We start from the raw sequence: 22,579 nt of genomic DNA on the forward strand, positions 1-22,579 counted from the left end.
CAAACCATGTCTAATGAGACAGTTGCTATCTGAAATGATATGTTTAGAATCAAATGAGCACTAGAAAGTGCTTCATATCATTGATCAAAAAGCTTTAAAATATCAAAGCATTTACAACTTTATTGGTCAGTCTTCAAACATGCCAACCCTATGAAGCGCAAAACCAAACTCATCGCAACCCAGATATTTGGTCCAACTGCTCTGTTGTCAATAACACTGTAAAGCTCATTCGGTGTATTATAAAATACCGTGCGTTCTAGTTCAACAGAATAAAGACTGCAAATCTTGGGAATGCAACAGTTGCTTCTATGCCAGTCGTCCAATATTTGGGTTGGAGAAAAGGAGCGCTGATTGAATGCCATGAACATGTATCGCTCTTGTTTTCTGTACCGCAACAACGACACGACCAGCTTACAGTTTCTCAATTCAACATAAAACAACGTCCCTCGTTGGTTTAGCGGCGACTGTTTGCCAAGTTTGGTATTGATCTTGTTTTGACGCGAGATCCTTGCGTTCAACCTAGTTTATGCTAATTTAAAGCAACTGCACAATTTTACAAACGGAATATTTACGGTTGAGATATTGCAACTGCAGTCTGCTTGATGTCATCAGAATATTCTCAAAACATGATAAAGTTGGGCTGTTGAATACAGACAAGCATTCTCACTCCGTTTTTAGCTATGAATCCAGTTGACACTTGTGGGTGGATCAAGGACACACAATGCATCGACTGTTAAATTTGGTGCTGGGGCTTGATCAGTAATGTCTGGCCATTTTCACAAGGGTTACTACATAGCTTTGTAGAAGATTAGCAGCTAAAAAAGGGTTAGTGTCTGATACTTGATAAGATGGTGACGCGGCCATGAGAATGGACAACCCATTGAGCAAACTAAGAGATGAACCATTTCAAGAAACTCATGCTACTTGTCGCTCAAAAGACCAAACTTTAGTACCCAGACGTTGATGGTGCCGTGTACGTTTGATTGCATCGTTATATCATGTACGAGTTTAAACTGTATGTGAGCCCTTGAACTTTTATTTTTGATGGTGACACAAACTTCAGCCCTATATAAACCTGGTCCTAAAATCCCTCGATTTCAAAAGGGAGTTGTGGATTGGATGGTGGGCTGTAGAAACAACTCTGAATTCAACCACATACAAATGTGATTGAAAGAATACCTACACCCATCACTATTAGTGTATCATGCATTTAAAAAAGCTCACGTAAATTTCATTAAACTATTTCACACATTTCGACTGTTGCCAGCTGTGAAACATACTTTATGAACCAAAGATCAGATTACAAGGCCGCTTTACAAAGCCACGTCCTAATCAACACCGCAGTACTGATTTTGTAAGGGATTGGGGTGGTTTATCAGGTAGGCCACCATACCAATAAATGCTTTTAGCTTCAACCATCCCTAGTATTGACAAATAGGATAATATGGTAAAATTCCTTTTGCTGTGTTGGAGTTTCAATCTCATCAACCCTAAACACTTTGCTTTGAGGATAATTCAAGCGGCTAGTCAAACGAAACAGCCCCTAATAGTTTACTTATAATCAACACAATGCCACAATTCTTGGAACCAATTTAAAGAAATACAACTGCAAACATTCCGGAACCAGTTCAAACATGGAAAATCCAACATTAAAGCAATCAAAAATTCGTTCGACAGTATTGTTTATTCTTGCATCCACGGCCACTTTAACTAATGCTGGAATTACATCGGATCCATCTGATGTGCTAGGACTCAAGAAAACATGTACAGGCATTGCAACTAATCTTATGAGCTTCTACAAGCCAAGCTACCTTGGTACTGTTCCCGAGTCAGGTCGAGCGGATATACATGGTTGTCAGTGGTGGGAATCAGGTGTACTGTGGGGGTCTATGGGAGAGTACGCACGCAACACCAATGACGATCAATTCAACATCATTCTCACCAATGCTTTATCCAATGTGTCCTTGTCTAATTTGGAGGTGAATAACTTCGAGTTGGGAACTTTTCTAGGTCCAGATCAATCTGTCAGTGCAACATTGCTTGGTAGATGGAACGACGATATCGAGTGGTATGCCATGGCCTGTAAGTTTATAGTGATGTATAGTTTAATCATTTGAAATTAGAATCTAACATTGTGTTTAGCCCTGACATGTGCCCAAATGTTTGGAAAGGATGCTCTCATGCCTCGATCAAGAGCCATTACTTATCTTCAAACCGCAATCAATACCTATAACTCTGTGATGGAGCAGTATAATGACAAGTGTGGTGGTGGTATATACTGGTCGCGAGATCGTAACAGCGGTAAAAACAAAGAATACAAATCTGTCATTACAAACGTGCAGCATATGGTGCTTTCATCCCAGCTTACGATTGTAACGGGGGATAAAAAGTATGTTCAAGTTGCAGAGAAGATTTACAAATGGATGCTCAAGTCAGGATTGATTTCAGAAAAGTATCATGTTTACGACGGAGTGGACGCATCGGATTGCAGTATAAACTCAAAGGAGTATTCGTACAACTCTGGTTTACTTTTGGGAGGATTAGCATATATGTACAAGGCTACAAAGAATGAGCAATACATCAAGGATGCAGCCAAGTATCTCCCAACAATGCTTGAGATTTACTCTCAAGATGGAGTCTTGAGAGATCTGTGCGAAGACCAACGAGGCGATTGTCAAGAAGGCGATTCACTATCACGCACTCCAGCAAGCAACCAAATGCCATACAAGGGAGGATTTGTTCGTGGACTAACATTCCTGTATCAGTTCACCAATGACCAAGAGATGAAGAGCACACTCCGCAAGGTATTTGACAAGTCATGGGAGGGAATGATGAAGACTTGCAACTCAGAGTTTGATTGCAGTGCGTGGTGGGTTGATGGAGCACCTCCAGCCAAGCATAACTTCCATCATCAACTGGTAGCAATAGAACTATCGAATGCAATGGCAAAAGTATACATCACACCCGAGTCTGATACAGTTCAGTTTGAGAACCCCACCAAAGACTTCAAGCCTCCATCTCAGAGCAGCACCAGTCAACCCAAATCCATCTACGCAGTCACTGCTGTTGTCGTCATGGCAACAGCAGCCTTGTCGTTTATGCTTCTTTAACCTTTTGATTCTTGAAACCTAATAAACCAGTCCTTGTTTGAATGATAAATTCGACTGATTTCTTGTGCTGATTCTCTCCTTGAACAATGAATTCTTACAGCGATGGATTCACCCCATTCGACTCTCTGCAATCTCCCATACATTCACTGGAGACTCACAGCACTGAAACGTCTCTACCTGCTGTCTTGTCCCAGTCGTCCACCCCTAGAGAAACCCTTACCAAGAACCCAAAAGGAAAGGCTCCGTTTGCTGACAACCCTTCTCAAGGACTGGTTCCTTTGTCTGCCACTGATGTATGTGTCATGGTTATTCTATTGTCTGGGTGCATGGGTTGAAAATGAGTTTAAAAGTTTAGACAGATCCATACTGATACTTGATTCGCATGACGATTAGGTATGTTTAAAACGGATGAATGGATGGTCTAAAATAGTCTATAAACTCATCAGGTACCTAGAAGTGGTAGCTGAACAGGAGCGTCGTTTGTCAGAATCTGTATCCAAATGCTCCAAAGAACTGTCCGTCACTCAGCTCGATAAAGATATGTTGGGTCTTTTTGACCCAACCGAGTCGTTTCAAACCCTTCTCAAAGACATGACCGAATCCCAATCCAAAATATCAAAAGAACATACTAGGGGTGCTGAATTAGTCGAAACTGAATTACTTCCCATTTTAAAAGAATTGTTGGCTGAAATACGTAAAAAGATTGCTGATGCAGATAAGGACTGGGGACTATTGGATAAGGAGATGAAATATGATCTGGACACATTTGTAAAGCTATCTGCCAATGTGCGCGCTTCCTTGATGCGGTTACAATGGAAAGGTAATGAAGAGGGTAGCATGGGCGATGTTCCTAAAGATGTGCCAAGAGATCCGTGGCTGGCTGATATGACTTTAAGAAAACATATTGTCCAGTGTAACAAAAAGCAAGAGTACTATCGCTCCAAACTGGGTCAACAGCAAGACACATTTGCTGCATTTGAAAAGGTGATTGTACAGAATATTCGTGTTGGTTTAGCATCTTTTTACGAATGGCAAACTTCAAATTATACCAGAAGGTTGGATCAATCCAGAGATATGGCCAAGTTATTGGATACAATGGAGGCAGATAAAGACTGGGCAATTTTTAGAGCAAGCAACTGTGATCGATTTATTGACCAAGACAATGTGCCCTTGGTTGATCCTGCAAACATCATCTATGACGGATGTGACGATCTTGCCATTCGCGTTGTTCGACAAGGATCGCTACTGCGCAAAGAAGGTGTGTTTAAACGATCCTATCGGCCCGTCAATGCTGTCCTGTCCACTTCTGGATATCTGCATACTCTGCCACCACTTTCATCAACACCCATAGGAGCTACGCATTCTGACACTTCATCTGCAGGCGGTCCATTCTCTCCTACTGGCAACAAACCGGATTTTTCGGCTGATTCCATACTTGAAATGCCTGAGCTGACGCTTGATTTGGCAGAATACACCTTGCTTCCACTTAATCTTAGCGACAAAGATCCCGAAGACATTGTTTTTGTTGGGAAAAACTCGGGTATGTTTGGACGAGATATCAAACACAAATTCAAGGGGAAAACCATGGTTGAAAGTGCGGATTGGTGGACTGCAATCAATGAACATATGAAACAGATGGGAACACGGACTTCAGTTGGAACACCCACTACACAGCACTCAAAACCAGCTTTTGCTGGTACTGCTCCTTTACCAAAAGAAAGTGCAGATGGATCGACTGGACTTTCTCAACGCGCTGCTGCATCTGTAGCTACTGCGAATGCTCCATCGACGTCTCTTCAAGCTCGATTGGGAGCCGTTGTAAGTCATAGCAAATCCGATACGATTCATGCTACTTCTGGTACACTACCAGTGAGTATGCCTGCACCACCTCTACCTGGTCGACCCAAAAGTACTATTGTACCTACATTGAGACCCAAATCTGGATCGCTTATTGACGAATCATTTGATGATTTGCCTAGTAGGAGAGATTCGTTATCACCTCCGATTTCTTTTACAACTACTTCAAATGATCAAATTCCTACACCTGCTCATGTAGCTGATTTTGCTTCATTTCCACCTCCCGACACGAATGACAAGACCGAGGTGGGCAATGTATCTGCTTTATCATTAAGTGAACAGATGGAAATGAAATTAAGCCATGCTACAAGTGGTGGTCATTCTCATGATGATCCGGTTGAACTGGACACGCCATCGCCCAAAGCAAAACTAGCTAGTCTATCTACCGGAACTAGCAATCCATGGGACACATTTCAAGACGAGTCGGGTGGTTGGTAATGTCGTATATGGAACTCGTTCAATTCTCTACAAGGCTTATTGTGGCATCTGCCATGTTTATTCAACTATTAAAACCTTATTTACCAAGATAATTTGTTTTTTAAACTTGAAAGCTATCCAATGGAAATTAGAGGTAGAACATACAATAGCTCAATTATTTTATTGATTTGGAAAAAATAGCAATGATTGTTGTATTCGGTAGTATAGCAATACTCTCCAAAAAGTAGTAGCAACATAAAATACGGAATAGCAATATCAAAACAGGTGGTGAATATAAAAATGGTAGGGTACGGGAAACACTATTTTTGAGGAGGCAATGGAGGCTGTTGGCTAGATGTGCCAGTGGAAGTATTGGGCACGGAACTGGCAGCAGCAGCAATACCAACGGTTTCATAAACCTGACCCAAGATCCGCAAAGCATCAGCACGTCGTTTACGTAACTCGGTCGACACACCAGGTGCATCTCCGAGAGCATCGTCGCATACATCGCGTAGCACAGATTCAACTTCTAATTTGGATCCTCTCCACAAAGCTTCTAGTCCCTTTGTTGCCGCTTCATATTCCAACTGCGTGCGGAGTTCTTGCTCCTGAGGTGTCAGTTCGACTTCGACGTCCTCATCAACAGTCTTTTCACCTCCTTCACCTGTTTTTTTTGTTTTTTTATCCATTTCTTGAAGTTTGGTGAATTTGCTTTGCAGATCTAGAGCCGTACGAAACGTCCCGACCGTCTCGTTTAAAATGTGAGTTTTTTCTTTGATAGCTCCGCTTACTCGAGACCCAAGTCCCCATACTCGATGCCATAGCACAGCACCCCCATCCTCTGCAGCAATTTTGGCAATCCACTGATCAGCTTTTAAAACATAGGTGAATCCAATCGCTCTCAACAATTCGGGTCCATAGCTTTCTAAAGCAAGTTGTTGAGCTTCGATAGTAGATAAAGCACGAAACGTGTTGAGTGATTCGTTTGCCAAGCTATTCAAAGAGATCCCCAAAGGTGGAGAAGAAGTAGGATCAGGAAATGGAAACGCATCAGTGTAAAGCGAAAGCTTGGCAACAAGATTATGCGACAGTTTTTGAATACGTTCTTTACGAATCAAACGACGTTGTTCGTACATCAATGCCGAATCTTGTTTGGCTTGAGTGGTAGCATCTGTAGATGGAACTTCTGTTCCCGAGTTGATTGTAGAAGAGTTGGAGTCAGTGGTCAAGTCATTAGATTTGGATGGATCTTTTGCAGCCATGACGTCTTTAAAATCCCGAGCAATGGATATTTCACCAATGATATCAACAAACATATCACCACCAAACTGTTGTCTGAAGAATTGTTCTGGATCGACAAACACAGATCCTTCAGAACCCACTGCAGCAGCCTTTCCATGAATATTATAAAATGAACGACGCTGTGGATCCGACAAGACTAAAATTTAAACATTAGTATAGTTTTTCTGGATACACATGAACCATCAAGTCTGTACCTTGATAAGCTTCAGATATTTGTTTAAACATTTCTTCAGCCAATGGATTGTCCAAGTTTTTATCAGGATGACACTTCATAGCCTTGAGATAATACGCCTTTTTGATGACAGCACTAGACGCCGTAGCAGGAATCTCCAACAAATCATAATATTCCATATCGATTGGATGGTCATCTAAATCAATCATGAAATTAGAAGACAAGAATCATCCTTTTTCAAGGTTTTACAATTACCTGAACCGGTTTTTCCAAGAGTAGTTTTTGGTCTGCGACTGGAAGCATTGTTGGTAGATTGGTCCGAGGCATTTGTAGTTTTTTTAGCAGAAACAGATGGAGTCTGTTGAACAGCAGAAGTTGGAATAGAACAAGTCTCTCTACAAGAAAAGCAAACCACTCTATAAACAGAAAAGGCATAAGCTGGAGTGGCAGGAAGATAGAATTCAATGACTACAGAACAGTTTGGACACTTTGCAGTGACAGAAGGTTTTGGTCTCCTCGATTCAATAACAGGAATATGAGTTGAATCGCTCATGTTATCAACAACCAAATCTCAGCAAATGCAAAATGGAACACTTGTGTTGCGATTTCCTTGATTTTGTTGGAATAAAAATAAATCGAATATTCTTGTTGAAAATTGACTTGATTGATATTGTTGCAATTGCAGGCTTACAAACTCATTTTTATTAGAATGTCAGCAAGAGTTGTTACACAATACAAAACTGCATTTCGCGATATTATTGTTGAACGGTTTAAACCAGATTCAATAGTAAATGTGTCGTTTTGTTGATTCAAAAATGTATATTTCGTAAATGAAACTCATCTTCAATTGTCTGATTTACAAGTTGGTTTTGGAATACTTGAAATAGTACCGCAGTATGTATTGAACAGTGGAAAATGTAAAAAACAATAGTAGTATAGATAGGGCACTGAATGATACCACTTTTCTTGGTAGATGCTCTCTGCTAAAAGTTGTTCAAAGTGTCTGGAGTTGATCTCGCTTGTGACAGGTGATTTATGCTAAAATGCCATGGACAATCAATGTCAAATATAATGGTCAAGACTCGGTGCTTTATTCATACAAATAATTGTCTAATTCATTCCAACCCAAATGTACTATCTCAAGTATTTTCAACCAGACTAAGGAGCAAGTTTGTTTCTTCCATTCGAGCAGCAGGGGAGCAATTTCGTGTAGAGAAGCCAAAGTCAATGATATATGGATTCCCAGATTCATCAATCAAGATATTCTCCTTTTTGATATCGTTATGTAGAATACCGGCCTCGTGAATGCTTTCGAGTGTTTCCAACAACTTCTGCTTTTGCTGTTCAGTGAATCCATTGGCCACCGTACCACAGATAGAAACACCTACACAGTACAGAACGTCCTCCACAAACCCATGACAAACGAATCTAGGTATGCCATTCCCTTGTAGCCCCGATAGCTGTTCATACACAGAAACCTCATTCAGCAATTCTGGAAGCATTTCTCCGTGCTTGGCAATATCAGCAACCTTGAGAGCAATACGGCTAGATCCATAGTAATCCAAATACACTTTGCTTCTTCCTTCACCAAGAACTGTATCAAATTTGAAATCATCAACATCAAAATCTTGGGGTTGCTCGTTGATTTGAATTCCAGACGACAAAGAACTGCATCCTCTGGAGAGACTAGCACGCGGAGATACTCTAGTACTACTTGGTCGAGAGATTTGGGTAGCAGAACTAGCTCTAGACGGACGCTTTGATGCGGGGGGAGAATCCATATGATTGTGATTGACGATGCTGTTGAAATACGATAAGCATTGCTGGACAGTGGGAGTTTGAGCAGTAAAGGAGATTCCCTCGGAAACATACAAAGTTTCATGAACTTGAAGTTCTTCACAAACGGCACATTCTTGATTTCGATAAACAAACCAGGTGTTTTCGTATGACGACAGAATCCCATATTGTCTGTGGTTCAATCGCATATAGTGGTAGAGTTGATTAAGAGCAGACACACGTGTCCTTTCTGTGTCGTATGAATTGACGATATCACTGATAGGCAAGGTCCAATTGCCCTTTTCTTCAACAATGGCAACAATCTCTCCATCTCTAGTCATTAAATGATCTGGTTCCCCTACGCAGCTTGTGATTTGACGTCGTGCCTTGAATTCAGAAGGAGGAATGAAACACTTGGCAGAGACATCGAGCAAATTGTCGAGAATGAAGGGTTGAAGACTTTGTTCGAGGAACATTGGCGCACTCTTGACTATCAGAATCTTGGGGATACGGTCTTTTAACATATTAAAAGTCAGTGTACAGTGCTTAAATCTGGGAAATTTTGATACCAACTTATAGTATAGACGATAGCGAGCAAAAGTCCTAAAAGAATTGGTCAATTCTATAGATTTTTGTAATTTCCCTAGTAGAGGAATATTATTTTGTGGTGTATCAAATCTCAAAAGTTCTTATTCCAGTAAAATGAATTTGTATGGAGTAGCAAATAGTATTATTAAAAGCGATGTTTATTCGATGATATCATATGACGAAGAAGGTGTGAGATTGGGTGTACACGCACCAAAACAACTTTTCACAAGAAAATACAGGAATCTATAGACCTTGACAACTTGTTCTTCGTCCAAAGAACGAAGGTTAATCAAAATCTTTCGAGAAGTCCACAAAAGCCCCTGTTCATCAATAAAGATAAATTGCCAATCAGCAGCATTAGACAACACTCCCCATACGCTACATTTTGTCTTCCCGGCATCTTTTCTTGATTTGTAAAGAGTAGCTGTTTCAGCAACACATTGCCAGTAATCATCTTCATCCCAACTAGTCTTTGCTTCGATAGCAATCAAGTGAAGTTCTTTTGGAGGTGCTTTGCTGAAAATATCGTATCCTTTTCCAAGTCCAATTGTGTAATCAGTATTCCCAGTGATTTTTCGTTTCTTGTTTCCCACTGTTTTTGAAACCTCCATTTGAATTTCTGGGAAGATTCTGAGTGATTCTTTGAATTCAGGACGATATAGAACATCCAGAAGAAAATCGTTGAGAATAAAGCGACGACCGGCTTCATACCTCATATGAACCAAAGAGACAGACTGTTTCAAACGAGAATAAAAATGCTCTGAAGGATTGATAGAATCGTCCAAATCAAATGTTGTCCATTCTCTGTAAGTGGTGTTGATGGAAGTAATACTTGAAATCCACTTGTCATCAGCTTCTCGAAAAGACTTGCTCTCTTCCTTTGGCTCTTCTTTGGTCGCTAATTTGATGAGTTCTTTCCAGTATTTCTCGTCCTTTTTGAGTTCCTGAAGAGTTTCTTTCCAATCAAAATCCTCCAACTCCACTTGTTCGTCAGTAGTAAGTCCTTCTGGTCTCCTTGCTTTCTTCTGAAGTTCCAACTTTCTTGCTTTGACAGTTTCTATTTTCAATCCCACAGCTTTGAGTTCGTTTTTGTCGTATTGACTCATTTTTTTAAAATAGAAAAAAATAAAGTGGTGCTTAATGATTTTAAACAAAGTTGATGTCGGAGGTAACAATCATTTCAACAATTTTCCATCGATTTTATTAGGAAATATCAGCTAAAATGTCAGTTTCAATCTCAATTAAACAAGCACTCAGTATGAGTTTAGCACAACCAAACCACCACCAATCTCTGCCCGTATGTCTACTCTAACAACTCTAATCAAAGTTGATGCCACAGGCGTTTATCATTCTCAAAAACTATTCATAGGTTTACCAAGGGATATTGGCTAAAATACCTGGTATCATTTGGTGCCCTAACTATACTACTAACAATTTTATTAGGTTTTAATCCCAGTGACGATCAGGTAATATGATTGGTGCAACCAATGTCCAGGCATACACGATCAACACCAGCCATCCACTGACAATCTTAACCCAAGCTGCTGCATAACTCTTTCCAACAACTGCAAAATCATCCTTGGTAATCGTTACAGTATCCCAATTTGTGACAAGCATGGCTAGATACATGGACGCAACTACAAAAATAAGATGGAAAAGCATATAACTGTATCGTACTGCCTCGACCTCATCATCAACTGGAGGTCGATAAGTTCCAAATGGAGTGGAGTGAGATCTGTCAGGGTCATCGTCAGCATCCAATGCACTGGCTGGAAAGGCTCCGCTCTCGACCGCAGCATACAAATGTGACGATCTGTCACCACCATCTCCGCTTTCATTCATAAAATTGGGTCGAGTAGCAGCACGAGATGCACTGTATGCCAAAGCAAGAAACGTAAATAGGGTTCCAATCACAAGCGTTGTGGTCTGAGTATTGTCCAAATTGGTGAGTGGAGGCGTACAATGCAACACACCGTTTTCGTCCTTGCTTGCCGGCATGCTTACAAGTGCTGATGCTACCAAATACGTAGCGTAAATGGTCACCATAGATGCTTGTGCTAATCCACTTTTGGGTGTTGCCTCTTGAATCTGCGGCATGGCTGACAACACAGATGTAATGATGCACAGAATAAGATTAAAAGAAATAAAGAATTGATTCAGCTGACAGCCTGGCGCACCAAACCAAAGATACATGATGATGGTTGCTACAAGTGATAGAATATATGATCCGAATGTAACCGAAACAAGAAGCGCAAGATATCGTTTATCTTCATGCTCTTCCCACCATGCTATTGATCATTTGGAGAGTATTAGTGAATGGTATATATAATTGGTTCTAGATTGAATCTATGCATTGAATCAACTTGCCCAAAAGAGTTTCACTAAATGTGTATGCAAAATCAACAAGCAGAACTACTTGCACAAGAATGAAAATAGCAGCACCAGGCATATCAATGTACGATCCCCATCCCATAACAAATCCATTTGGAAGAAAGAATGCAGCAACAATCAAAGCAGCCCATGCCAGCAACTTCCAAGCCCAATATCCATTCTGAACATGTGCACGCCAATCTCTGCTGCTTCTCACTTTATACATGAATGCAGCCATAATCATATGAAACAAGGATGTGGCAAGACATATACGATAAACAGCCAAAACACCATGACATTCTCCCTGCGGACATTGCAAATCCAAATAGCCATAACTTATATCTTTTAGTTTTTTCTCCGCCCCTAATAGCAAATAGTTTAATCCAAATATCAGAGAAGGTGAGTTTAGATTGCAAGACAATAAGAAACAAAACATATTCTGTAGCTTACAATCTGTCAGCATCAGCTATCAACCCAAACAAGTGATGAACCATTGAAATACAAGGTTAGTTTTCATGGAATGATTAGCTGCAGGACTGAAAGTTTTACAAGAATAGATGATCAAAAAACCAACCCAAGAAAGTCCAGCAGTCATCATGAACATCATAGAGTATCCGACTCTGGATGCAATAGAACTAAACACACAAGTGTCAGTACAGAAAGTGAATGAATAGTTGCTAATAGTAAAACATGAGTGCTGAAGTGGAATGACTAAAACACAAACCTTGTTGCACCACATAAATTAGCACAACAGCAGGAGAGAGCAGCCTGACCAAAGCAACAAGCTGTGGAAGTAACAAGACTCGATACGATGCCGCCCATTGTGAAAATCGAATCAGAATTTAATGTCAAATAGTTGAAACTTTAAAACTGATTTTTAAATGCGATTCTTGTAAAAATGCAAGTTTTAGTTATTCAAGTTGAATAATAGAATTAAACAGAATTAAATAGAATTAAATCCATTTTCAAGTTTAAATATTCATACAAATTGGCTTGCAATAAACTCATTTCCTGTTCACCAAAAATCACCAAAAATCATTTCATGAAATTGTCATTTTTATTCTAATAATCAACTTTGTCTATAAATACAACACTCACATGAATAGGTATCGTTACTGTGTGTCATCATAGAATAACTATTCAAATAACAGAATTGTATCGCTTAATTAGTCAAGTCGATTCGCATGTTCCTTCATTCCAGCAACTTGCAGATCTGGAAAACACTATCATCTATGTCAATAGAGAACTCATTGGTCTTGGATTATCAGACTCTCTTTGTTTCAATGTTACTGCAGAATCTCATGACAGAGTAAAAACTATTGTTGCTTGCATATTCAGTCTTCTTCAGCAACGACAAAGAGATTCGTCGTTTCGAACCGATATGCAAGAAAGACTGCATTACTTGATGACAGACAACGATGCTCTCTCTGCTTCAATCGTATGTTGATTTCAAGCCTGGATTGTCTTGCAAAATATGTTGAATTCATTCTGATATTCTATGATTTTATATGATTTTATATTCTTCAAATCTGTCCGGATTTTGTCATTTCACGCTCGATTTAATACAAATCCATTCTTCAATAGAATCGTTTCAAAGCAACCGAAGAATCTCTTAAACGGCAAATCGCAAGCTTCAAAAACAAATTATCGTAAATTGTTATATTCTTCACATCTTGTAGTATTAAACTCTGTCTTGTCCAAAACCTGTATCATTACAATGTACTGATGAATACTATTGTTATAGATCCGCTACCAAAACAACAGACTCGACTATTGCCAAACTTGCTGCTGTAAAAGAAGAACTTAAAACTGCTTTAACTGCCCAACAATATTCAAAGGCTCAATATGCTGTAAGGTTCCATTCTACTGTTTGTTGTTGATACATCAACGTGTTCATCTAATTTGCTTGATATGAATGTGTATATTGCGGTCATGCACGTTTAGCATGAATTGAAGCGGAAAACACTCGAGTTTGGACGATTGCAACAGCGACTTCAAAAGATTGTTGCTGAAAAGTCTTTGGCAAAAGCTGGAATCACTCTTGCAAATCCAATCAAATCTGCATCAAGTATGGGTGACGGTTCTCAGAGTCTTAAACAAGATCATGTAAGCTTTTAAAATGCAATGGTACATGGTTTCTAATACTCACATCATTTATAGAGTGAAGAAATGTACTCGATTGTAATCAAAAACTACGAAGATAGAGAAAAACACATCATGGCTGAAAACGACAGTTTGCGTCAAACGCTTTTTCAAGTGTTCAACGAAATGAAGGGTTATATTGAACAGCATCAAGATCAGTTTTTATCTGGACAGGTAAATTGTCATACATTTGAATTTGCATATAGTTGAACTCGGAATTCAGATACATGAAACGTATTGATTTAAACCTGAATATAGATTCAACAACTGCGACCAGAAATTATGTTGGCTCATTCTCCAAATACACTAAAGCATCCATTACAAGAAGCTATCGAGCAAGGCTTGAATGTATTAGGATCTATTCAAACAGGTGTATCAACTGAACTTGTTACGGAAATGAAATCTCAGGTTGACTGTTTAACCAAACAAAATAGTAAGAGCAAACAACCAACACTATTTGGTCATTGTATTGGTAATAATATGTATGAATGATATGCATGGAATATTAGATGAACAGACTCAAGTGATTCAGGAACAGACACGCTTGCTTGAAATGGCTTTAAACCAAGACTTTTCTGCTTCGCCACCAGATGAAAACGATTCCTTGTAAGCTGTGTTTGTTATCGTGGTTTCTAAATGTTTGAATTTTCAATGCTCTGTATAAATACCAACTCAATCTTTAACACGCATGATAATAATAGTGCTACTGGAATGGAAGATTCTGAACATCAACGTACTGAACTTCAGGAACAATGGAGCCAACTGGAAAATGAACGTCGTAAATTCACAGATGCTGCAATCAGAATGGGTTTGGAACGTGCTGCACTTCAGGTATATCTCGATATGATCATGTTTGAGTTGAAATCTACAAGACATTGACGTTTATATGATTAGCATGAACGAGAAAAGTTTGAAGAGGAAAAGCGATCGCATCAAACTATGCAATTTTTGGGTACTTTACCACCAACTCCAGCGTAAGTCACTCTGGTGCGGTTTTTTTAAATCTAAATGTTTACAGTATATTGCTTTATATGGGTTTAGATGGCTCAAAACGTCAGTTGCAGCAGCTGCAGAAGCATCTGAACATCATCGTGATTCAAAAGGCACAGATTTGATGGATCAATTTCGACGTGTTGACATCAATCGCTTTGAAGATGATACAGTCAAGCCTACATTGACAGATACAGTTTCAGACAAACAGCCCAGCATTTATCTAGAAGGTGCATCCAAGGATGATTTTCTAGTTGAATCGGATACATTGATGTCGACACATACAACTGCACGTACAACACACATGGGCACTCCAACGACATACATGGACGCTCTTTCAAAAAGTCATATATTGGGATCTACAACTGGATCTGCAAAGAAACTCTTGTCACATGGTCGATTTAACAATGTGGTGGATGACAATGAGGGGAATACTGTATCCAAACACACGCACACATCAAAACAAACGAGTCCTGTGGTGCGTCGTTCTGGTATATCTTCAGGACCTGCACTTTCCAATGTATCGCCAGCTTCACGTCGGTCTACAAACACTACACCAATGGTCAAATCGGCGTTTAGAAACAAGACAGTTGTGAGTGGAAACTCTTTGGGATCATTCCAGTCCGCAAATGCTTCAAGTACAGGTCGATCAGTGCGTATTTCAGTAACGAATGATCATACCAATGATGAAACTTCCAAACATAAAAACGAATCTACTCCATTCAAACCCACGCTTGCCATGTCTACTCCAAGCTAAAGCAATACACATGTTTGGATGATTCAGCCCAATTATAAATGTGTTGATGGGTTTACAATATATTGAATTTGAAAATTAATGGCTTTACAAAGACGATTTCAAAACTATTTATTGTGTTCATGTTTAGAAATCGGCTATACAGGTTGTTTTCCTTTTTATTTCTTGTTAGATTTGGGCTGGGCTAGATTTTCTGGCTCGTCTAAAGATTCGATATGCTTGAGAGGTTCAGGTTCAACAGTGGAAGACGACGGAGATGCCTTTGAATCTGTTTCTTCATCTGTCGACTCATCCCTAGATTCAAAACATATGGATCTTAGTAACTGGGATATGAAATACAAATGTATAAAGCAGCATACCACATTGCCAGTCGTTTCTTTGGAGCAGGAGCAGCCCTTGTGTTTACAGTTGATCGCGAACGTTTTAATCCTACATATAATGAATAAAGATGAACACCGCATCCATGCCATGTTATATAAATCACCAAAACATACACATGCGTGTTACCTTGTTCAACAGCATTGTTGACCAAATCCATAGTATCGTCATGATCATTCTCAAATTCTGGGTCGTCAAATCGAATCTTTCTCTGCACTGGTTCCTTGAGTCCTTTTTCAATCTTTTGAGCAATCTTTTCATTTTTTAGTCTCTGTCGCTCAGGTTCTTTTTCAATGTATGCAGCCAATCTAATCCAATACACAAAAATAGATTAAACATGTGTGATGATTGGAATTGGTCGTAGTCACGTAAAATGGGCGACTAAACAAAAATGTCGATGAATAGTAAACCAGTATCATGACATGTGGTCCATTTACTGAATAGTGTGTCGACTGATCCTTGTACTCATTTTGTATAAAACATGATGTGATGAACATGGAAACAACAGCCGCATTTTCAAGTGTTCTAAACCATTGCATGACGTTTTAAAACAGAAACACTTACGCTTTAGCATCGTTGACAGTTTTGACTCTGCGACCTGACAAATCTCTACACGAATCGGTGCTGGTAGGTTTTTTAGAAGCCATGCGACCACCTTGAGCACGAAGCATGCTTCCAAATCCACCTTTACCTCCACACATGATAGGAACTACTGCCAATACCAATGGAAACCTACGAGTTTCTTCAGTTGAACAAGAGTGAATATCCGATAATGGCACATCCGGTTGAATATAACAGCCAGACTCTTTGCATAAAGAAAAGGAAGTTATAGAAGATGTAGGCAAGTCCAAACGATGTATCAGTTGTAATTTGATGTCGGAAATGGTAGCCAAGACATGGTCAGGAAAGAAACATTGTGTCTTGAAGGAACTGAATGGTTTGATAATAACTTGAATAGGATTGTGAGTATCAGTAGCTGATGCAAGAGTAGAATTCATTGTAATTGAAGTGACTGTAAAACGGAACAATTCAAAGTTTAAGATTAAACCAATTTATTAAAATAATTCTAAAAACATTCAGTCATGATTGTCTCGGAATAAATAATTATTGAATAATTATTGAAATTCTAGCTTAACATATTTTAGAAACTATACATGCCAGTCAGGCAATATTCACTTGAAATGTAATATTGCTCAGTAAGATTGACACCAAACATGACTGTTTATGTATTCCGACTTATTTAGTATTTCATTTTACGTGAATATGGCTGTAAATAACTATCAACATAATCATATTCAGTATATGCACAAAAATCACAACACTTGGTTGGAAATTTCTTTGATAATCTGCAACGACATGGCAATTATTCCAGCAAACGTTTCTTGTCCAGATGGAATGATATACTTGGGAGGTAAGATAAACCCATAGTTTCCAGTATCTCTCAGTTCGACTGCATAAGAGAATGTCACGTTGGCACGAGCATAGATATGATCCACACTGCTTCCTGATGCTTGGTAGATTATGTCACAAATAGGACCCACTTGAAACGATGTGCCATGAACGGATTTTAAAGCACCAACTGCTGCTTTACCTACTCGCATCAGTTTGGCACTGTCAGGTGCTGGATGATTGCAAATATTACCAAAAGGATACATCCATAGCTGCGAAAATGCATGAAAATCTATTTGATTCAAGTGTTATTATAAAGAAATGCATGGAAATCTATTTGATTCAAGTGTTATTACCAATGTAGGAAATCACATTGGGTGCACGCGATTGAACATAGGCAGCCATTTGACGAGGTTCAGGCTCAGAGAATGGTTTAGGACCCATGTATGCTTCGCTGCAAGGATTGCTTGAAGATCCACCCGTTCCCCAAGCGTACTCCCAGTTGCGATTGGGATCAGTTCCTACACAAGCGAATCTGTTGGGTTGACGAGTCTTTCGCCACATTCGGTCTTTTTTATGAGTGTACACAAACCCATCACTAGTATATCGTGTCAAAACAATCAGACAACTGATAGTATTTGAAATGTTTGATTTTTGCATTCTAAACTTACATGTTTAAAACTGGAATAATAGAGTATATGAATGTATCCAGCATGGTCGTTACATCTGTATTTTTGTTGTATTGCTCCACCAATTGTGTAGCCATAAATGTAACCACTGCTGGGGCAATCCATTCCCTTGCGTGCATTCCACCATGGAATACAATTTCTTTTGGCTCCGCGACTCGATTTACACTATGTTTGGCATGGATATGAACTCCGAGAATATCTCTTCCTTGATACGTTTTTCCAATCGAAAATGTTTCCACGAGGTCAGGGTATGTTTTTGCTAGGGCTCTATAGTACTCGTGCAGCTCATCAATAGTGTGATATTTGTTAAAGAAGGATGCAGACAAAAGTGAATCTGACATGTCTGAAGAAACAGTGTTTTCAGGTAAACCCAAAACCTGTTGTTGTTCATGCTGCACTCTTGTAAAGTCTGCAGTGAATTCATTCAATGTGGTGTCCATTGGAATAAACTCTTGTTTTTCTTGGTCAATAAGGTCTTGAACAGATGGTACTACCAGGGTATGACTAATACCGGAGTTGTCCAACAGAGTTTTGACTGCATCAATGGAGGTCGGAGGAACTCTCATTAAAATCATTCCGCCCTGAGATTTGGTACTCCATACATCTATTACATTGGACTAAGTATTGAAGAGTAACTAGATACAGTTATTATCCATGATTCAAAACATGGATGCGATAGTTGAATATTCACGTACCTCTTGTAGGTCAAAGATGATAGTGGAATGGGCAGGGGTGGTTGGCATCACTCTCCATAACTGATGGTTGTCAAAACGCAGATACTTTGCATTGACAGTGCTAAACACAGTAGCAGCAAACACTAAAAAATACTGAAATGTTGGCAATTGTAGCTTCATTGAAGACGATAGGTTTCGACAAGCTTAGTTTGAAGTTGGTTGATATTCAAAGTTTGTTTATCGCGCCTGAAGGAAACTCCACGCGACTGATTCAACGTGTTGAATTCCACAAGATGCAGCCATGAGAATCACAGTCGGCAAAACCAACACGATTCAACCCTAGACAGTGTTTTAGCAAGTGCGGGTTACTAAAACAAAACAGACTTTTTACTACAGCCGTATTCACGTCAATGAAATACTAATAGTGTTGACGTATGACAACCAACCTCGTGATACGATGGGTGTCGGTTTACCGGGAAATAGTTTTTTAAACTGACTAGTTTTCTAGTGATTAGCATGAAAACAGTTATTACATTCCTGATATATGCAACAATTGTTGTTAAACTAGAGCCCACAATATTTTAGAATACAAGAGTTTGTAGACTTGAGAATAGCTGATTTAATATCCGAGTTTAATGCATGAATAGGGTTTCAAACTTGGTGATAGTGCAATGTATGGCTATGCTAAATGAGGAAAAAAAAGAATCATTTTGGTTTAAAACCAGTGTTCATCATATAATGAACGGTGTATTTATTGAAGCAATCTCTAATAGGAAAGCATGACACATGTTTGACCATTGTTTATTCCAAAACAAAGAATAAATGCAAACGTTTAATTCTACGTGAAATACGGCAATAAAAAGTGGCGTTTCATGTGATGAATTAGCCGACCATTCTACTGTCAGAAACTAAAATCAAATGGATTGCTAAACGACCCTCTAATTCAAGCAAGCTCAGTTTTAATGCAGCATCTTTAATACTTGCTGAGAAATTCGATGTTTTCAAGATTGTGCAGCCAAAAGCATTTTACTTTTATTCGTCCTTTGTGTTCCTTCACATCCTCCCTTACACTTGAATCTGCATCACACTGTTTCTGCTGTGTTTGTCCCTGCTGTTATTCATATTTTAGATATACACTTATAGGCTTGACCGCATCGCCCTGATTCCTTTTTTCAGTCCCTGCCTGGATCCCCTAAGCTTTATTAAATATAAAGAAAGATGTATCGAAATCGCATGCAGTCCGATAAACTGCAATTACAAGGATCAATGCAGCAACAGGATTCAAGTAGCAACTATCGTGGTGCAGGTCAGCCATCGCCTCATGACAAGAAAAACAATTATGGATTTCAGCAAATGGGCGATCCTATGCAGAACGATCCGTACGGCTTTCAACAGCAACATGGACAATACCAAGAGTCTAATCCACAGATGGTAGCACCAAACCACTATCAGACTGATCCTGCATACTCTAATGCTCTTATCGATCTTACTCCTACTAATCATGACATCTTCAATCAGCCGCAGCAGCCCATGAATGCTGGGTATGGCTATTCAAACTATCCAACACCAACAGGCACTCCTTATAGCTCCAATGATGTTTGTCCTCCAGTCATGTATCAAGAGCCAGTTGCCTATGAAGCAGCTCCCATGCACTCGTATGTTGCGCCAGCAATGATGGCAGAGGCTGGTACTTTCCATCACCCAGGCGACAGATTGGAGTCTGTCAAAAGCCTCTATGGTGACAACAGCTCTTACCAACAGTACATCAATACTGCATATGGAAAGGATAATCTCTTGCCATCGCCTACATCGGCCAAACTGCACAGAACTGCCAGCAGGAAACTTGAACTGAACCCAAACATCCCCGAGGGTCAGCATAGCACAAGTAAAATCAGTGCTTTCCTCCCTGCCATCTTTACTTCTCGAAATGCTGTATCCGGCACTAACAGAGACATAGTCTATCCTGAAGTGGGTGAGAAAAAACCTCCACGATATTTGTTTTGTTTAAAGTCAAAACGAGCGCTATATATCTGTCTTGGATCGACGTTTATCGTTTTGCTTATTCTTGGAATAATTGGATATCTCTACTTTCCAAGAAATCCAAACCTACAACTGCTGGGCATTAAGCCGGTTCGTGGATCCGATCATATGAGTCTGGGCGAAGGTTCTGCTGGACTATCAGTCGAGGCTCAATTTCTCATGACTGTAGCAGTAACCAATATCAATCGGTACCCAATGGTTGTCACCAACATGGAAATGTCGGCCATGATTGTTCCAAATGCAACAGCACTTGAAGGTGTCGCTTTTGCTATAGATGGCCCAGTACTCCATGTGCCTAGCGGTTTCTCCAAACAAGTCGGATCTGGCAAACGTAACATTACGACCCAGTTTGATCCTCATAACAATGTGACCTTTCCTGTCACGTTCGACTTTAAATACACAACTAATCCAGTTCTCTCCCAGGATTTGATTTTGGCCGATATTCTTCAAGCATGTGGATTCTTGAATCCACCAACTACTCGTCCCATCACTATCCGAACCAAAACCGTGTCTGTTGTTCAAGGATTTGACAAGCTTGGATATAATCCTTCGTTTGAGAGCGAGTTCAAGATCAATTGCCCGCCAGGTATTGGCAATTCGCTTGGTGCATTCAATTTTACATCTGGTGGAATCAATGCTGTCGTACCTGATAGGTTCTTACCCAAAGCAGCACCTCCTCCTACTAAAATTGCTTCCAAGATTAAACCTTGAAGCACAGACTAGACATCCATTGGATCTAGAACTGAGTACCTGCTGCATTTGTCTTAAAACTACGTTTAAATTTCAGACTTGACCTTTTTCTTTGGTCAGGATCAATGACCAAAGCCTTGTTGTGTAATATAACCTTTTCTTTCCTTCACTGCCGTATTCACGTAAAATGGAACACTTTTTCTGTATTTATTCTGCAGTGATTGCCACTATTTTGCTTTGGAATAAACAACGGTCAAGTATTCGTTGTGCTTTCCTACTAATTGATTGCATTGCTTCTACAATAAACATTTTCAATTCTTTAATCTGAACTCATATGTCTGGTTTTAAACTTGATGGTTGCACTCGATGTTTCACTTTACACAACTGTGATTTGAATCAATTGTACAGTTGTGTGTTGTATCCAATGTGTTGGCAGTTGTTTGGCTAGTGTTGCTTTTCTGTTGCCATAATATCAAAAGCTGCGTAGTGATACCTGACTAGTGTCAATTTTTATGCAACAAGAATGGATTGTTAGTTTGAAATTCAAAGCAATTAGTGTTGCTTTGATTAGTCAAGTCTGTTGAGATTTGGCAGTAGAATTAGACCAACTCATTGCATAGTGTACAATTGGTGCTTTGTGGAAGCGTGCCTCTTGCTATGTTGTGGCACATTGATCTACCAGTTGAATTGAACAGACAGGATGAACAATTGAGTTGTTTTGAAAGTAAGCGCTGGCGATTTGTTGTAGCAACTGCTTGGAATCACAATTTAGCATATTTTATTCAAGTCGACAATGGTATTCGATTTTGAAGCGCAAGTCATTGGACTGCTTATCCATGCAGCTTATTCACGACGCGTGATTTGAATCCATGTGGTGCGCATAGATGTGCCTCCACGGTTGTCCAACAAACTCGGTAAAAAGCTGATACTTGTCACAATTTGTGCAGTATTTCGATTTAGGTTTGCCTTCCTGTGTATACATTGGCAGATTGAACTGTTCAACTCAAATTATATTCTATATTTATTCATCTTTGAATAAAAGAATCATTCATTAAAGAATCAGCGTCAAACTTGGCTATAAATGCAACGACAATGGTCATCTGCTCAGACGACTGATGGTGCACCAGACGCATATACATCCAACAATAGCTATATTCCACCCAACCAACAGCAGGGACGCAAGTACAGCAACTATAGCGAGGATAGTAACATTCATAGCAACAAACAGTTACTTGGATCTC

The 22,579-nt window shown here is 39.5% G+C and overlaps 10 protein-coding genes across 10 annotated transcripts; 4 read left to right on the forward strand and 6 right to left on the reverse strand.

Moving 5' to 3' along the window:
* Positions 1 to 2,210: 2,210 nt before the first annotated feature.
* BATDEDRAFT_5714 (uncharacterized protein) lies at positions 2,211 to 2,660 on the forward strand (the record flags this gene model as incomplete). The annotated part of the gene is made up of 1 exon (XM_006679711.1): positions 2,211 to 2,660. A coding segment is annotated over one exon (450 nt), but the record flags the coding sequence as incomplete, so codon positions are not given.
* A 536-nt stretch (positions 2,661 to 3,196) lies between these two features.
* BATDEDRAFT_25694 (uncharacterized protein) lies at positions 3,197 to 5,405 on the forward strand (the record flags this gene model as incomplete). Its single annotated transcript, XM_006679789.1, has 2 exons — positions 3,197 to 3,403; positions 3,504 to 5,405. The coding sequence occupies 2 exons, from the start codon at positions 3,197 to 3,199 to the stop codon at positions 5,403 to 5,405; spliced, it is 2,109 nt and encodes a 702-aa protein (XP_006679852.1).
* A 129-nt stretch (positions 5,406 to 5,534) lies between these two features.
* Positions 5,535 to 7,411, reverse strand: BATDEDRAFT_35351 (uncharacterized protein; the record flags this gene model as incomplete). The annotated part of the gene is made up of 3 exons (XM_006679910.1): positions 5,535 to 6,822; positions 6,881 to 7,054; positions 7,114 to 7,411. 3 exons carry the CDS (start codon positions 7,409 to 7,411, stop codon positions 5,705 to 5,707), a joined length of 1,590 nt encoding a protein of 529 aa, XP_006679973.1. The 3' UTR covers positions 5,535 to 5,704.
* Positions 7,412 to 7,997: 586 nt separating this feature from the next.
* Positions 7,998 to 9,158, reverse strand: BATDEDRAFT_89816 (uncharacterized protein; the record flags this gene model as incomplete). Its single annotated transcript, XM_006680072.1, has 1 exon — positions 7,998 to 9,158. The coding sequence occupies one exon, from the start codon at positions 9,156 to 9,158 to the stop codon at positions 7,998 to 8,000; it is 1,161 nt and encodes a 386-aa protein (XP_006680135.1).
* A 205-nt stretch (positions 9,159 to 9,363) lies between these two features.
* On the reverse strand, positions 9,364 to 10,328 carry BATDEDRAFT_35352 (uncharacterized protein; the record flags this gene model as incomplete). Its single annotated transcript, XM_006679911.1, has 1 exon — positions 9,364 to 10,328. The coding sequence occupies one exon, from the start codon at positions 10,326 to 10,328 to the stop codon at positions 9,381 to 9,383; it is 948 nt and encodes a 315-aa protein (XP_006679974.1). The 3' UTR covers positions 9,364 to 9,380.
* A 303-nt stretch (positions 10,329 to 10,631) lies between these two features.
* Positions 10,632 to 12,423, reverse strand: BATDEDRAFT_37095 (uncharacterized protein). Its single transcript, XM_006679955.1, has 5 exons — positions 12,317 to 12,423; positions 12,167 to 12,227; positions 12,043 to 12,058; positions 11,590 to 11,955; positions 10,632 to 11,510 (listed from the first exon to the last, which is right to left on the reverse strand). Exons 1-5 carry the CDS (start codon positions 12,412 to 12,414, stop codon positions 10,669 to 10,671), a joined length of 1,383 nt encoding a protein of 460 aa, XP_006680018.1. The 5' UTR covers positions 12,415 to 12,423; the 3' UTR covers positions 10,632 to 10,668.
* Positions 12,424 to 12,690: 267 nt separating this feature from the next.
* On the forward strand, positions 12,691 to 15,558 carry BATDEDRAFT_35354 (uncharacterized protein; the record flags this gene model as incomplete). Its single annotated transcript, XM_006679912.1, has 11 exons — positions 12,691 to 12,698; positions 12,763 to 13,030; positions 13,177 to 13,241; positions 13,337 to 13,442; positions 13,537 to 13,698; positions 13,753 to 13,908; positions 13,993 to 14,167; positions 14,244 to 14,340; positions 14,436 to 14,565; positions 14,629 to 14,708; positions 14,776 to 15,558. 11 exons carry the CDS (start codon positions 12,691 to 12,693, stop codon positions 15,479 to 15,481), a joined length of 1,953 nt encoding a protein of 650 aa, XP_006679975.1. The 3' UTR covers positions 15,482 to 15,558.
* A 78-nt stretch (positions 15,559 to 15,636) lies between these two features.
* On the reverse strand, positions 15,637 to 16,854 carry BATDEDRAFT_25700 (uncharacterized protein; the record flags this gene model as incomplete). The annotated part of the gene is made up of 4 exons (XM_006679790.1): positions 15,637 to 15,772; positions 15,838 to 15,907; positions 15,986 to 16,164; positions 16,421 to 16,854. The coding sequence occupies 4 exons, from the start codon at positions 16,852 to 16,854 to the stop codon at positions 15,637 to 15,639; spliced, it is 819 nt and encodes a 272-aa protein (XP_006679853.1).
* A 315-nt stretch (positions 16,855 to 17,169) lies between these two features.
* Positions 17,170 to 18,788, reverse strand: BATDEDRAFT_25701 (uncharacterized protein; the record flags this gene model as incomplete). The annotated part of the gene is made up of 4 exons (XM_006679791.1): positions 17,170 to 17,537; positions 17,602 to 17,843; positions 17,917 to 18,551; positions 18,630 to 18,788. 4 exons carry the CDS (start codon positions 18,786 to 18,788, stop codon positions 17,170 to 17,172), a joined length of 1,404 nt encoding a protein of 467 aa, XP_006679854.1.
* Positions 18,789 to 19,826: 1,038 nt separating this feature from the next.
* Positions 19,827 to 21,665, forward strand: BATDEDRAFT_89487 (uncharacterized protein; the record flags this gene model as incomplete). The annotated part of the gene is made up of 1 exon (XM_006679977.1): positions 19,827 to 21,665. One exon carries the CDS (start codon positions 19,827 to 19,829, stop codon positions 21,357 to 21,359), a length of 1,533 nt encoding a protein of 510 aa, XP_006680040.1. The 3' UTR covers positions 21,360 to 21,665.
* Positions 21,666 to 22,579: the final 914 nt, after the last annotated feature.

This window comes from Batrachochytrium dendrobatidis (assembly GCF_000203795.2).
Source record: "Batrachochytrium dendrobatidis JAM81 unplaced genomic scaffold BATDEscaffold_8, whole genome shotgun sequence".
NCBI lineage: Eukaryota > Fungi > Chytridiomycota > Chytridiomycetes > Rhizophydiales > Batrachochytrium > Batrachochytrium dendrobatidis.

Bases quoted from the DNA above. Each gene is read 5' to 3' on its own strand.
- BATDEDRAFT_37095 (XM_006679955.1), bottom strand. From the start codon at position 12,414: ATGGGCGGCATCGTATCGAGTCTTGTTACTTCCACAGCTTGTTGCTTT. The intron at 12,228-12,316 runs GTTTGTGTTTTA...TTGTGTGTTTAG, and splicing joins AATTTATGTGGTGCAACAAG to TTCTATTGCATCCAGAGTCG. The intron at 11,511-11,589 runs GCAAGTTGATTC...AATGATCAATAG, and splicing joins ATTTAGTGAAACTCTTTTGG to CATGGTGGGAAGAGCATGAA.